Genomic DNA, 15,612 nt, shown 5'->3' with positions numbered 1-15,612 from the left:
TAGCATTTACAGCTCCTAGTTCATTCTACGCATGAGTGACCAGCAAACATTTCAGAGGCAGATTACCTTTCATGCAGCTTAAGTACCAATGTTTATTGCATTTAAGGTACCACTTAATGATCGGAGGTAAATTAACTTCTAGAGGTAATTTACTCTCTAATAGGTCAGGCTTATTTTCATTTGCCACAGCAGTCTCATTGCTTGTAATTATTCACTGTGGTGTTCCCTTTAACTTAGTGCTGTTTAACAAGGTTTTGCTGAGAGCCAGATCTGTATTTTAACCCATGTACACGAATGTTTAAGAATTAAATTTTACTGGTTTCTTAGAATGGGTAGACTACCCACACTTTAACAGAGATACCTAGCCTCATTTTGCTTACTCAGCATTTATTCATATTAAAGATACACTCCAGTTCTAAATTTGAATGAGATCCTTAGAGAAATTCAGAGAACAAGCCCTTGGACAGAACCAGAAGTAATCAACAAGGTTAGTGTGATCGATGTGAAGGTTCGAGAATGGATTTCAACAAATGCAACCACCCAGCTATATATCAAAGGAAATTCTTTATTGTAAACAAGATATAAAGTACAACAAAAGAAATATTGTGCAAATTGTAAATCACAAGGATTTTTTTTAATTAAAAGGAAATTCTTTTGTTTTCCCAGGGTCCAAGTTTTGATGGCAGAATCTATATCCAATATAGAGAAAAATATTAAATGAAAAGATGGTGACATTTTTCACTGTGTATTTTAAACAATTTGTTTTTGTTTTACCACTGTGTATATCATTCACTACACAACAGAACATTAACAAATACTGTTAACAAAAGTGAATGTTCTAATTATTTTCTACCCACCTAATTCCACAAAACTCCATTTTAACAGGACATTTGTCCACTTGTGAATAATGATCGCTAACTTCCTAGTTCAATAAAGCACACATTATATCCTCATAACATAAGGGTACTTTACTGATGACATAAGCCATCTTTTTCAAGGAGTTACCTAAATTCTTGATATCCCTTCTTTACAATATATATTTTCATCTTTGAATTTTTTCCTAAACAAAGTGCAGTGTATCTTAGAGTCTATAGAAAACACATTTGTATACAACTTTTAAATCTACAGAAGGAAACTGCAAGCAAACTAAAGTTCAAAGCGTGATAAAATGCCGAGATATGGTCATTTGTTAAACTTTCAAAAACAAAAATGCAAAAAATTATAGCTACACTTCAAAGCAATTAAATTAATGAGGAATCCAATTCTTTTGGATCCTCTTTAGCAATATACAGCTGCTCAATTCCAAATGTCAGAAATAGTGTAAAAATGCTAGTTCTAACTATATTTTAACAACTATATCCATGAAGTTGACTGGAAAGACTAGGAATAGTAAACAAGATAACTCTAGGAAAAGATGACAATAATCGTAATGCAAACCGATCTTACATCTCCATCTCTGTACCGTAATGCTTATTTCCAGTCTCTATAGTCTTGAAACCAATGCTTTAGAAGAGTCACATTGGAAAGCTGGTCTCAAGTATAAAGGTGAAAGTAACAAATTGTGCACACAAATTCAAAATCTGTGCTACCTGTGTTGACCTTATCTGAAACCTTCAAAACATATTTAAAGGAATAAAAGCTCTCATCTCTCTTATGTGATAAGAAATGAATCCTGCCACTCTGTGACCTGCCTGTGACTGCAGCACTTCTTGTCCTATAACCCAGGCTGGGCCTTCTCCCCAGGCTGTGGGGCTTCTGCTTTCAGCCCGCACTGGAGGGCCACAAACCTGCAGTGGCAGCAATTTTTATATCAACCACTGGTTCCTGGCTGTGACCAAAGTTAGTTCTGATTCTTCACCTTCCTATATGTCACTGTGTGGGAGCAGGGGTTGGAGGTAGGGCAATGTCGTTTAACTTGCTCACTTCCATCTGCCAGTTTGGCAGTTTCTTGGCTGACAGATGGCGCCGGGCATGCTTGGTCAAATGGTCACTCCTCATGAAACGCCGGTCACACATGGGACAGGCAAATTTCTTCTCACCCGTGTGGGTTCTTCGATGTCTGGAGAGTTCATCTGAACGGGCAAACCTCCTTTCACAACCTTTCCAGCTACAGCTAAAAGGCTTTTCTCCTAGAGCAAAGAAATTCAGATCATCATTATGATGCATTTAATAAAAACAACTTTTAGTTTACTAAATTCAACTATATCTTAAGAAACACTTTAAAGTTGCGAAACTATCAAATGACCATTAGACAAGTATCACTTCCATTTCCAACTTTCTATCACATTTATAATCTTACTCTTATAAAAGAAGCCAAATACAAGGCTTTCTTACATCCATTATGATACAAAGATTTTGAAGATACTTTAATCAAGTAACTACTCAGATATTTAAAGATTCTTTGAGAAATCAAAACAAAAACATGTTGATGAAACCTTTTAAAAACCTTGTACTGAAAAACATCGCCCACTGAATTGGCTAGAAAGCAAGTTCTTCCTTAACGCGCCTGGTTTATATTGGTATCACTACCAAAAACAACTTTACGTTTCTAAGACATAAAGAAAAGGTTTGTACCTGTATGCGTTCTCATGTGGGCCTTCAGATGAGAACTTTTAAAGTATGTCTTGCCACATCCTGGGTGGCTACAGATGTGACTTCTTATCCTTGATGAGTCAATCTGAGGAGTGACTTTTGCTGCTGAAGGGGAAAACCCAGGAGCAGGGGCAATGGGAGAGAGTCTGGTGCCATTCGGGCTCACTACTGGAGGTTTTGGGTTCTGAACAACAGGCTGGGGTACAACAAACATGACAGCACCTTTGGGCACCTGAGTGCCCATGAACACAACAGGAGGGCAGACAGCTGGAGGTTGACTGGGTGGAGTGCTGGGAACAACTGTTGTCACAACAGGGTTGTTTGCAGGGAGGGGAACCATCTGGCAGATGACGGGCATAGGTGGCACTCCCCCAGTTGATACTGCAGGTGGAGAGACTAACACAGACTTTTGTTGTGGGGACACAGGGGCTGGCTGAGATCTACAGATGACTGTCTCTGAAGAATTCCCAGAAAAATCATAAAGTGCAGCACTTGCTTTCTCATCAACATCTGCTACTGTGTTTCTCTCACATTTGGATCTATTTGGTGACACAGCTGCACAAGGTATGTTTTTTCTTGTAGCCTCAACATTTAGGTGGGTTCTTCTTCTGAAAGAATTGTCCTGATAGTTGAGGATGCTGGCTGCTTTCACGGGGCAGGAGCGGTGGTTACACAGCTGAGCATCAGCTGTATGACGAATCACACTCGTTGCCTGAGCTTTGGGGAGCTTGGGGGCCGGTACTGAGTTCTTATCTTCCTCTTTTAGAGGTGCAGCAATGTGAGGTTTGGCAGTATCTGAGAAAGATTTGAAGTGTCCGGTAGATGGCGCTGGTGCCATCAAATTTGACATTTGAGAGGGTTCAAAATCAGAGGGACTGTAAGGTGGAGTCAGACACTACAAAGAGAAATACGGGGAACAGCATGAGAAATTTAGAGTTCACTATTGTAAATAAAATTTTTTATCATTTATAGTCACCTTAAAAACAAAAACACTTACAAATGCTGGGATCGAATGAAAATCCGGTGTACCAGGAAGCAGATTCTCCTCCTCTGACATATCAGACACCGGAGTAACAGGTCTGTTTTCAATGTATTTCTTAAAATCTGACTTCCAACTGCAGCTCATTGACATAAGTGCTTCTACAGCTTCAAAATCACTTTTCTCTGCAGTTTTGTTCCAGGAGTACACACACTCTTTTGATCTTTCAGAAATCATTTCCATTCTTTCCTCCTATCAAAGAAAGAGAGTATATATACATGACATCCAGATACCATGAAAGAATACCACAACTTTCAACTTAAAATTTGAAATAATTTCTCTCTCACCCCTACTCTGATGGTTATAATGCTGTTAAAGATCTTCCTCATTCTTCCCCTTACATTGATAAGTCTTATGAAATAGAACATCTTATTACCACAAAGGGGCACCAAGGCCAAAGTTACCAAAGATTTGTGATCCAGAAAAGAGAAGAGCTTGACTTAGAAGAAAATAAAACGCTTTAGAGTCTTTCTGGAAGAGTCAACTGGGAACAAATTTTAATTAGGTGAAGGCTCTCAAAATGTTCTTTTTTCAAAACCACAAAGTATAGTGGACAGACCTGGCCCGTTAACATGGTTTGCCTCATAGCAAAGTCTCTGCACTTTTTATATTAGCTCTTTAGTCTATTAGCTTATTTGAAATGTAAAATTTATTTTTTCACTGTATCTGTCTAATACAGGTCTTTGCTGCATAATTATGACCCAGAAATGCAACAATCAGGATGGATAATCAGAAAACTGAACATTCTACCTGCAAGTAGAAATAACCCTGACTCTAAGGAGTCTGTGAGAGTCAAAAGCGTAATTTTTTTTTTTAAAAAAGAAATGCTTCATGACAAAAATAACAGCCCTTGCTTTGTGTTTGCACAACTGGCAATTATTTAAAGCTTCACACTCAAGTTCCTTAAACTGCACTTAAAATGGAACTAGCCGTTATTTCTCCCATTTTCCATCGATGCAATTCCATGCTTTCAGGCAACATTGTGCAAAAATAACGTTCTTCACGTTCCCAGGTATTATGCTCAACGCCCGTATTTTTAAAAACTGCAAAACCCCCTCGTGTAGAAACGCTAAGAAAAGGAGCCATTGCTCTCGCAACGCCGATAACAATGCAATTGCATAATCGCGCGCCTTTATGTAAGCGCGCGTGTGTAAAAGCCTCCCCGAGACGCCCGTGCAAAGAAAGGCAGCGAGAGAAACGCCAGGCGGCGGCGGGGCCGGGAGGCGCGAGCCCGGCGGGGCAGGAAGGGCGGCTGGGAGGGGAGGAAGGGGAGCGGGGCGCGAGGCAGGAAGGGGAAGCGCGGGGGGAGGCAGGGGCGGGGGGTGCAGAGGGGGGCGGGGGCGGGCGGCGGGGGAGTTCCTCGCTGGCGGGGCGCGCCGGACGGGGCCGCCCTAACCTCAATGAGGCTCGCGGGTGACTCACTGGGAACATTCCTCGCCGCTCGCACGTCCCCGCGCCCGGCCCCCGCCATTGGTCGGCCGCCCGGGCGGCCCGCGCCCCGATTGGCTGGCGGGCAGGGCGGGGGCGTGGAGGCGGAGGGGGCGAGGCATGTGAACAAAGCGTGATCAGCGGCTGCTCGGGCGGCGCAGGAAACGTGAACTGGGAATTGCCGCGCCGTCACCTTTCACCTACTTCCTGAGCCCGCGGGTCCCCGCCCTCGCGCCGGCCGGGGGAGGGGCCGCGGGCGGCGCCGCCAACCCCGCCAACCGCCCGGCGGTGCGCGCCGGGGCCCGCGGGAGGGGCGGGGAGGGGAGGGGCGGGGAGAGGAGGGGCGGGGCGGCGGGCGCCCGGCCCCGGGAGCGCCCGCCCCTTCCAGCTCCCCGCGAGCCGCCGTTCCCTTAGGAACCGACCGCGGGGCCGGGCCTCGCGCCCGCCCCTGGCGCGGCCGGGGCTGGGTCACTCGGGGACGGGCAGCTCCCCGGGCGCACCCGCTCCGGGCCCGCCCCCGGCCTCCGCCTCAGCAGCCGGAGGAGGGGCCGGGCGCCCGCGGAAACCCAGCCCCCGCCCTCCTGCCGGCCGCCACCCCCGGGGGCCGGCCCAGCCCGCGGCGCTTCCCGCCCACGCCGCCCGCGGGACCTCAGACCACCCCGAGGCTCCCGGCAGACGCGGCGCCCCTCCCGCCGCTTCCGGCAGCTCCGGCCCCCGCCTGGCGCGCGTCTCCACGTTCCCAGACGTGCAGCCCCCACAGCCCCGGCTCCAGACGCGCGGCCCCACGCCCCGCGCCCCGCCTCGACACGCGGCCCCCGCGTCTCGCGCCTCCCGCCCTCGCCGCCCAGCCGCCGGGCCCCGCGCCCCACTCCACGCCGAGGCGGCTCCGCGCCCCCCCGCCGAGGCGCCCCGGGAGGCGGCCACCTGCCCCCGCGGGATGGGGAGTCCCCTCCCGACGCCCGGGCGCAACTTCCCTCCCCCGCCCCGCGGCCCGCGCGCCGTCCCCGCGCCCACGCAGGACGCCCCCTCCCCGGCGCGCACGGAGCCGCCGCGCCGCCCGCCCGGCTCCGACCCGGGAGGGACCCTCTGCTCCCCTCTGGACACCCCGCCCCTCGAGGGCGCTCGAGCGGCCCCTCGCGCCCCGGGTGGCACTCCCGATCCCGACGGGGCATCTCCCTCGCGCCAGGTGCAGGGCGGCCGCCTCGTGCCACCCGCCGGCCCCATCCACGCCGCCGGGGCAGCGCAGCCCCCTCCCCGGCCCCGGCCGGCCCGGCCCGATGGCCTCGAGTCTCCCGCGGGGCCCCCGCTCCGCTGCCCGCCGCAGCGTGCGCAACCCCGCTCCCGTCTCCAGGTCCCCGCTGGCCGCCGCTGCCCCGCGTCGCGCACACGCGCCCTCACCCGCGCCCAGGCTGCAGCCAGGAGCCCCCCGCCCCCCGCCACTCCGCGGCAGCCCGTTCCCGAGCGCGGCAGATGTCAGGGGTGCGGACCCGCGCCCGCCGGCCCCTCGGGCGCGGCGAGGCTGGGAAGGGCAGGGGCATCCCCAGGTGACTTACCGCAGTCGGCTGGAGAGAAGCACCGAAGTTGAGCATGGCTGGCTGCCGGGCCGGCGGCGAGCTGCCTGGCTGCTGGGCGTCTGGGCTGCTGGGCACAGACGGGCGCCCGGAGACACTCGACGCCGCTCCAGCCACCGCCGCGCCGCGCGCCGTCTGCCCCCTCCCCATTCAGGTAGCCGCTCCGCCTGCTCCGCGCCGCGGGCGGGGGCGGGGGCGGAGCCTGCGGCGGGCCAATCAGCAGCAAAGGTGTGTGAGGTGCGGGCCAATGGGCTGGCGGGGCCACGCGTGATCAGCGGCTGCCCGGCAGCGTGAAGCTTGTGTCAGTGGAGCGTGTACACAATCCCCGGCAGCGTGTTCCGCGGCCCGGCCTGAGGGAACCCCCGCCGCCACCTGATTCAGCGAGCGGCCCCCCCGCCGCCCCTCGCCCACCCCCTCCTGTCACCCCACACCCCGGCCTGGAAGGGGGGCGGCGCCGCGGGCGGGGCCCCAGCCGGAGGCGCGGTCGCGGCGCGCCCCGGCACTGCGGAGGGCCGGCCCCACGTGGGGGCGGGGAGGGATGCCCGCCCCGCCCTGCTCCCGGCGCGGGGCCCGGCTCGGCCGCCGCGGGGTGGGCGGGACTCCGGGCGGGGGGGGGCGGCGGCTCCCCGCCAGGGGGCCTGAGCCGGGAGAGGAGCGTTTGCAAGCGCCGTCCCCTGGTGCGTCCAGCGGGGAAGCAGAGCCCGGCGGCCGGCCGCGCTGCATCTCTACCGCCTTTGCGGGGTTTCGCCTCGCTGGGCCGCGGGGTGCACCCCGGCGGGGGCGGGGGGGAGCCCCGTCACGGAGCCGACACCTGCTCCCGCGCCCCCCTCCCCGCCCACGGCCGGGCGCCGGCGCGGGCGCGCCGTGCCCATCTGCGGCGCTGGCGGCGGTGCCCGCCCCGCCCATCCTGCCTGCGGGGCGGCGCGGGGAAGCCGGGGCGGCTGGAGCCCCGCGCCCTGCACGGATGGGGCGGCCGGGAGCCGCGCGCCCGCGTTCTTGCGTGGCGCCAAAGCGCGTTTGCAGAATCGAGTTTTGAGCTCAATGTAAAGTTTAGCTTGCAGTCTAGACGCCGCGTCAGTGGTCGCCCTCACCTCGCCCCCGCCCCGCCCCGGGCACGCCTAGGGGTGGGATTGTGTGGGGGTGCCCGCCAAGTCGAGGATACCCCGTGCCCCAGCGTTTCCCTGCCTTCAAGTCTGACCATCCCCCTCCGTTCCTCTCCACACACCCATCTCCCACTGCCGGGGCTGCGTCGGGGGCTGGGGCCTTACGAGGTGGACCGCATGGCCGGCTCTGCTTGGCCTCCCTGTTCGCTCCCTTGCGGTGCCTGGTCACAGCAGCTGCCGTGGAGAGGGCAGGGATAACGGGGCTGAAAGCAAACCGGGTATTTTATGTCCTTTGGACAAACTGAACACGCGGCACAAATCATTGCCTCTCCTGTGAGCTCTCTCGTCTCTGTGCGTGACTGAAAGGCTCATAATGCAAGTGTCCTTTCCCGAAACTACAGAATGAGCACAGAAAGGAAGTTGATTTTTTTTTGGAAACTGCAAAATCTATGAACATCGATGGTTTCTTCTGGTCAGGCTAGCCGACAACAATGGTAGTGATAATACGATTAAGGGGGCGGGGGGGGGGGCGGGGAGCAGACTTGGTTATGGCGGGAGGGGAAGAGGCCTGAAAGGCTCCCTATCATTGCCTTGCCTGAATCTGCTGGCGGGGCGCCAGCTCAGTGACCAGGCAGCTCTTCCTGTCTCCCTCATCCCATGCTCCTGCTTCTGTCTGCAGGGTGTTCCTCCCTGCAGGCTTCCTTCCGCCTAGGCTGTCCCATCCTGTTGATCAGAGCCTGAGGGGCTGAGGCAGCTGGCCTTGGGCACCTGCTGCAGAGAGGAAGCTGCTGTCTGTGCCCAGCCAGCAGGCCAGCCAGCCTTCCTTCCTGTCAGGGAGACACCCCCCCACCACTCTCCCACACCCACCCCACTTGGGTGGCCACAGTCAGTCCTCTAGGTCTGAACCTGGTCCCTTCATCAGAATGTGGGGCTTGCTGGCAGTGCCCCAGCAGGCTGAGAAGCAAGGAGCATTCATGGCTTGTGGGAGTGACTCAAAACAGGAAAGAAAAGAGAAAAGGGTAGGAGGAACAGTGGCACAATTCCTAGAGATTCAGAGAAAGATGTTCCCAGGCACCTCAGACCCAACATAACCAAAACTAACATAGTTGTTTCTGCTGCTTCCCATATGGGTTCCTTGTCAGCCTTCACCTTCGCCCTCAAAGCCCTGGATCCTCAGATACCAGCAGTTTGCTTCAGAAATGTCTCTTTCTGCACTTTCCATTTCTACCCCTCCGATGTTGCTCTAAGTTTGTCTGCCATCAGCTTTTGGTCGGATTAAAATAGTGTGCAGCCTCCCCACCCAACTTCCACCACCACCCTGGCGGGTTTCCAGTGCTCCTACTGCATGATCAGAGTAGCTTTTTGAGTCATGATCCAATCATGGCACTCCCTATTTAAAAAGATCCTTTGCCTCTGTTGCTTAAGACATAAATGGAGCTACCCTGTCTGCCCCAACTGCTCCCCCGACCCTTCCAACCTCATTTCCCACCCAGATATATCCTTGTCCCACACCCACAGCGAGTGACTTGTTGATTCTAAAACATTTGGCTCATTTTCGCATCCTCATTCAATAAACATTGTGTTGCTCATTTATCCACTGCACTCAAATATTTGTTGAACACCTACTATGTGTTCAAGGCACCTGGCCACAGCAATGAATTAGACAAGCAAGGTCCCTGCTCTGAAAAAGCTTGAATGGAGAGAGAGGATTTTATATAACATGTGAAGGCGAGTTAGTTACAATACACTGAATTGCAATCAGGTGATAGGATTGTGCCTATGTGGGTAACTGGTTTGGTCTGGGGGATAAGAGAAGCTGGCTTTAAGGAGGAAACTTTAATCCCCAACCTCATGAGAAGGTAGAAAGTTCTAGGGAGAGCATACCTGAGAGGAGGAAACAGCTAGTGCAGAGTCCTTCAAGGACGGAATTGTCCTGAAATCTGAATTTTTTTTAAAAACATAGCGGGGAGCCATGGATGGTGTCTTAGAAGAAATGCATATTTTTATCCTTGAAGGACATCTTTGCCTTCCTTTGCTCTCTTGACACCTTTTTTGAAGTCTTCCTTAATAACTCTAAGTTGAATTCATTGTTCTTTTCCTTCCATAGCACTTTGTCCACACTTCCATGTTGAGAGTAGTGCACATATCACATCTGATTGCAAAGAATATTTTATAAAGGTGGGTCCTGCCCATGCTCTACCCAGAGCTGAGTTCCTTCAAGATGGGTCCAGTGTCTATTCTATATTTGACAATCAAGATTTATTTAATGGAGGAATTAAAATTGTAAGTTGACTCTGAAGACCCTCTGGGGTTACAGATAGAATATGGGCAAATGCCTTGGCAGAGTATGGGCCCTTCTATGTAGACCCCTTAACTTGTGTCATTGCAGGGAAAACTCATCTTGGGTGAAATATTTGCAAAGGTGACATAGTGGGGACTTCTTTCATACATGCCTCCGCCCCCGAATGACTTCTTGGTGTAATGTGACATAAAGTGGAGATCAGAGGTAAGCAAGGGCTAATTCAGAAAGTGAAAGTGTCAGACAGATTAGGAAAAAAAATACCCCTTCTGACTGGTGAATATTATTTATTTTCCTTGAACTAATCACCATGATTTTAAAGCTCATTAAAAACATTTTTTTCTAATTCCTGAACTCTTTACGTTGAGTAGATTGTTTCTAAAGGCGGCACAACAATCTTTTCCAATGTGACTTTGCTGTTCCTGCATCAAAAGGAACTCTGATCCCTCCAACTTGGGGAGGTCTTTGACTTGGGGCTGGTTCCATGACTCTCTTTGACTACTAGAATCTGGGATGGTGGGGCTTCAGGCCTAGGCCTTCAACCTTTGAAGTTTCCGTATTCACCTTCTTGAAAACCAGCCACTGGGCAGAGGAGCTTAGGCTAAACTTCCAAGTTAAGGACATTTGCAGGGAGACTGCCCATGTGGAGGAAACTGAGGGATGCCAACGGACATGGCCAAGATTCCAAGATTCATGACACATAAGCTGGACCACCTGGACTCCCTAGCTCCAGGCCAGCAGTTAGCATAGCCAGAAGCAGAGATGAGCAATCCCTAGCTAGCTAGCTTCACTCAAGTTCCTGACCCACAGAATCACGAACAATAAGTGGAAGAGCAACCTGGGTCCCATTTCCTGCCTCCCCTGCAATCAACTGCCCCCTAGCTCTCTCCTGTATGCTGGGATGTCCCTGGGTTTTAGGGTTGTTTGCTACACCATGATGGACAACTGAAACAGCATGTTTGTTTCAACTCTGGAGTGACAGCCATAATTTCCAAAATATTCATTTTGTAAGAATAACCCCGCCCCCAACCCTTTTTTTAAAGACTCTAAAACAGCTGGAGAAAGCCCTAGGAAAGAGGACTCGAAACACTTGATGAAACAGAAATGGAAAAGTTGGAGTAAGAATTATTTTTTTAATCTTGAAAAGCTGAGAATTATGTAAATCTGCAAGAAAAATACTACCCCCCCTTCCAAAAAAAGGGCTCTACTGAGCCCTCTGACTTGGAAATAAATATGTAATAGGAAGGAAGGGAGTTGATCTTGATCCAGTGCTGGCTCTGGACCAATTATTGCCTGATTTACTAAGAATATGGAGGACCTAATTTGAACCAGTATATAAAGTCTCACTATATATATTGTAACATTTTATATTAGTAATTTTGGGTAAAGATTTATATTTCTTCACTCTCCATTCTGCTCTTTTTTAAATCTCCCCAAGAGGTGTGAAGCTCACTAAAGTGGTTAAGTGATTCTATAAAGTTCTAACTAGCAGCAACATACAGTTAACATTTTGTTTTTTCCAAAATGAAAATAGCCTTCTTGCCTTGTTTTTTTAAAATAAAAGTAATACATGTTGATCATAGAGAAGAAAAAATACAGAAAAACAATAAAAAGATAAAAATCTCCTGTAATCCCACTATCCCAAATTAACCACTATTAACCCTTCTATAATTTTTTCCAACCATTTTCTCTGTCCTATGCTATCACTGCCCTCTTTCTATATATAATAAAATAGCTATTCTGTAACCTGATTTTTAAACCTTGATCATGTCCATCTCTGCGCATTCGTAAACTATAGAGTTCCTACAACTTACTTAAAAGTATCAACTTCCATTTCTCTGAATAGTCTGGGCATCTGACTATTACCAGTTGAGACTTCAGAATCCAGATTATTTTGCCTAGTGTCATGGGTATGAAAAACGGGTAGCTTCTTTTCAGAAGCCAAATATCTTCCAGCTTCTTTGTGAATTGTAATTGGGATTATAACACAAACCTGCAGGACGGGGAGTTAACAGAGAAAGCTGTAGTTAACAGTCCCTCTGCCCAGCATCTGGCTTGGCATTTTTAAACTGAAATCATCTGAATGTTGAGAAGATATTCAACCCCAAGTCTTCAAACTTCCCACCAAGTCTGACTGAGCCATGGAACACAATCTTCTCAGGAAATCCTTTGTTTCACCCCTGAAGACAAGCACATAGGCCCTTTTGCTTTTAAGTGTTGTGTGCCACAAATGAAAAATATAGGGGGTGACTCAAACCAGCCAAAAACAAACGGGAGGATGTGATAAAGTTTCCAGTATCTGACATGGACTTTTTACAGTTTAATGAAACCTATGAAATGAACTCCTTAGAATAATGTTTTTAAGTTCATAATGAGATTTATAAGATGATGATACTGACATAGTTATAGTGCTCCTTTATGAACACATTCAATCACAGGATCCAGTGTGGGTCTAATAAATGAAGTAATATTGAAAAGCATAAACAACATTCAAAAGTGCAACAGTTACAATACAATATGGAAATACCTGTGTTTCAAATTAGAGGCAAATCACAGCCCCTCCTGATGGTTGGTTTGGGCAGAATGCTAAGGTCCTAGACTCCTGAATTCTATTCACAAATGCCTTGGGAGTCTGGGGAGCCCCAGGATAAGCAACCCCAGTTTCATCTGCCTTTTTTTTTTTTTAAGATTTATTTATTTATGCATACAAGAACTGGGGCACAGGCCAGAGGCATGGCGGGGTGAGAGGATTCACCAGAGACAGAGCAGGGAAAAGTACGGGCAGATTTACTGAAACACACTGCAGAGGGGAGCAGCAGGCGAGGCAGGAGAGGTCTGCTGGGCCATGTGGGCAGCTCCCTGGCCAGGGATTAAACTCGTGCTGCAGTGGCTGCAGACAGCTTCATAGGTTGCGTCTTAACCCCTTGCGCCACCAGGGAGGCCCCAGTTTCATCCTCTTTCAAAAAGCTAACGTACTTCACTCAAGGGAGGAATCCACTAATATTTCCACCTACCTAATGATCAGTGGAGGTCTTGCTTCCCCTCAAACCTCAGACTTGAAATGAAGCCAGAAGAGAACTGAGGCTGAACAGCTGTGAGTGCTTCTTGGTTTCAGCAGACAATTTGCATCTCTGAGGCTCACAGGACTCAGAAATGACTTCCGGGTGTCTTCCTTTTGGAATGAGGGAACATCAGGCATTGGGCTAAGAAATATAAACAGAGTATGACCTTGATAAGCAGTTGCAGTGTCTGAAAATATGTTTGCATGGGCTTTTTTGGGTGCTTTCGAGCTAGTCACTTTAACCTGCCCAGCCTCAATTTCCTCAGTGTAACCTGGGAGTTATGTAATGACTATACCTAAGGAAAGCTGGGGTGTCAGGAAGTGTTTAAGGAAAACAATCTCTGTGAAATGTTTGGCCAAGACTGAAGCAGTGCTTCTCAAGCTCTAACTTGTGGAGAATCCCTTGGGGATCTTGCTAAGGGCAGTTACTGATTGAGGTCTGGGGTAGGTCCCAAGGTTCTGCATTTTTTTTTTTCTAGATCATTTTATGCATACAAGACCTGGGGCACAGGCCAGAGATGCTGGGAGTGAGAAGATTCACCAGAGACAGTGTGGGGAGCAGAACAGGCAGATCTACTGAAACACACTGCTGAGGGGAGCAGCGGGGAGACAGGAGAGGTCTGCTGCGCCATGTGGGCCACCCCCTTGGCTGGGGATCAAACTTATGCTGCAGTGGCTGCAGATAGCCTCACAGTGCTGTGCCTCAATCCCTTGTGCCACCAGGGAGGCCCAGGTTCTGCATTTTTGACAAGCAACATCCAGGTGATCCATTAGCTGCCAGTCTGAGGACCACACATGAGTAGCAAGCTCTCTGCACATGGTTGTCTTTAGTACTAATTGTTGTTTTAATATCCCACTCAACTCCGACTTGAGGATGTTTGAAGACAGGGCAGGAGGCACAGCTCACCCAGTGAGGACAAGCTTCTGCTCAGCAGGACACTCTGCTCCTGCAGCTCCATCTCCTCTCTCCTAACAGTACCAGCCATGGTGAGGACTGTCCATGGCTGAGCCGACTCATGTTTCAGGCCCAGTTAGCACAAATTTACCAAACACGGGGCGTGGGAGCAATTATTGAATGAGATTTTCATAGAAAGAACACAGAAACTGTATTGCATTCTTTAAAAATTATTCTTACATCATTGTTCATTGTTCATGTTTGTACAATATTGGATTCTCCCCTCAGGTGTAGTCCCCATAAATCTCCCGCCACCACAGTACCCGTGACCTATCACTAGAGTCCTTTGCACGCTTTCCTCCCCTTTTGACTTCTCTCCCTTCCCTTCCCCTGCTGTATGCCGCAGATCTACAGTTTGCCTCCAAGTTTTTTTTCCTGACCCTTTGTTCAGTTTCCCTATAATCACCCCTACAAGGGAGACCATCAAAGATTTTTCTTTTCCGTCTGACTTATTTCGCATGACATAATGCCTTCCAGCTCCATCCATGTTAGCACAGATGGCATGAGTTTACCTTGTTTGATGGCTGAGGAGTATTCCATAGAAACACATCGTTTCACATTTGTGATTTTTTTTAAATAAATTTTATTTTTATATTCCCCATACAATTGCAACCTCCTTATTTTTACCCCAATCCCTCCCCTCCCTGTCCCCCACCCCCCATAGAGTGTCTCTGGTTCTGTTAAATATCTTCCAAACTTCTCAGAGAATCCATTTTTTTTTCTTTTTATGAGTTTACAGCCTGTGGGTTCATGGTGTATATTTGCTCACCTCAGCAACTGTGTATCTCCAACCATGCCCTCCTCCACCAGCCAATCAGCCCCATCTACCCATTCCTTGCTGTCCCATAACCACCATTATGTTGTCAGAGTCTAAGGGTTTGTCTTTGTTGATTTACTTTTTTTTTACTCTATATTCTGCAAATGAGTGAAATCATACAATATTTGTTCCTCTCCATCTGACTCCCTTCATGTAGCATACTTCCCTCAAAGTCTGTTCCTGTTGTTACAAAAGATAAGATTTCATCTTTGCTTTTTACTGCCTCAGTAGTATTCCATGGGTAAACGCCTATCTATTGCATCTTTTGGTTTTGCAAGTCAAATCATTCATTCCTGCACAATTCTTCTACAGCATTCCTTTCTTTGTGGCGCTCATAAATGAAGAGACTTAGGTGGTTTCCTATCACTTCTTGCCTCTGCTCTAAGCTTCTGTCTTAGAATGTCTAAGAAGGGTCAGTGTCAGAAGGGGGCTATTGGTCCAGCTGAACACGTGCAAGATAAAAATCTGGGGCACTGCTAGAGGAGTGTAAACTAGCAACACCACTCAGGAAAGCAATCCAGCATTATCATTGAGATTAGGCACACACGTTCTCGATGACCTATAAAAACTCTGGAATGGATATTCCAAGGAGATTCTTCCACAGGTCCATAGGATGGATGTTCATCATAGGATTTCCTGGGGGTGCTGTATTGTTGAAGGCTGCCTAGGTGCTTATCACTAGAAAAAGGGATTAATAAACTATGGCAAATGTGCACTATCAAAAAGCACAGAGCAGTAATAAATGTC

The 15,612-nt window shown here is 49.6% G+C and overlaps 1 protein-coding gene across 2 annotated transcripts; it reads right to left on the bottom strand.

The window, feature by feature from the left end:
- Positions 1–552: 552 nt before the first annotated feature.
- KLF10 (KLF transcription factor 10) lies at positions 553–6,769 on the bottom strand. Of its 2 annotated transcripts, none has more exons than XM_037503068.2 (4): positions 6,613–6,769; positions 3,590–3,823; positions 2,575–3,487; positions 553–2,129 (listed from the first exon to the last, which is right to left on the bottom strand). In XM_037503068.2, exons 1-4 carry the CDS (start codon positions 6,646–6,648, stop codon positions 1,870–1,872), a joined length of 1,443 nt encoding a protein of 480 aa, XP_037358965.1. In that variant the 5' UTR covers positions 6,649–6,769; the 3' UTR covers positions 553–1,869. The 2 variants fall into 2 exon arrangements, with proteins under 2 accessions (XP_037358965.1, XP_054548024.1); XM_054692049.1 differs by lacking the exon at positions 6,613–6,769 and adding an exon at positions 3,919–4,821.
- Positions 6,770–15,612: the final 8,843 nt, after the last annotated feature.

This window comes from Talpa occidentalis, unplaced genomic scaffold (genome assembly GCF_014898055.3).
Source record: "Talpa occidentalis isolate TD23 unplaced genomic scaffold, MPIMG_talOcc4v2.1, whole genome shotgun sequence".
NCBI lineage: Eukaryota > Metazoa > Chordata > Mammalia > Eulipotyphla > Talpidae > Talpa > Talpa occidentalis.
This window is presented reverse-complemented; position numbering and strand designations above follow the sequence as displayed.

What these genes read in the sequence shown, in the direction of transcription:
- KLF10 (XM_054692049.1), bottom strand. Translation starts at nt 3,999, where the DNA reads ATGTTCTATTTCATAAGACTTATCAATGTAAGGGGAAGAATGAGGAAG. An exon ending in TTATAACCATCAGAGTAGGG is followed by an intron (nt 3,824 to 3,918) that starts GTGAGAGAGAAA and finishes TTTCTTTGATAG; the next exon opens with GAGGAAAGAATGGAAATGAT. An exon ending in CCACATGAGAACGCATACAG is followed by an intron (nt 2,130 to 2,574) that starts GTACAAACCTTT and finishes TCTTTGCTCTAG; the next exon opens with GAGAAAAGCCTTTTAGCTGT.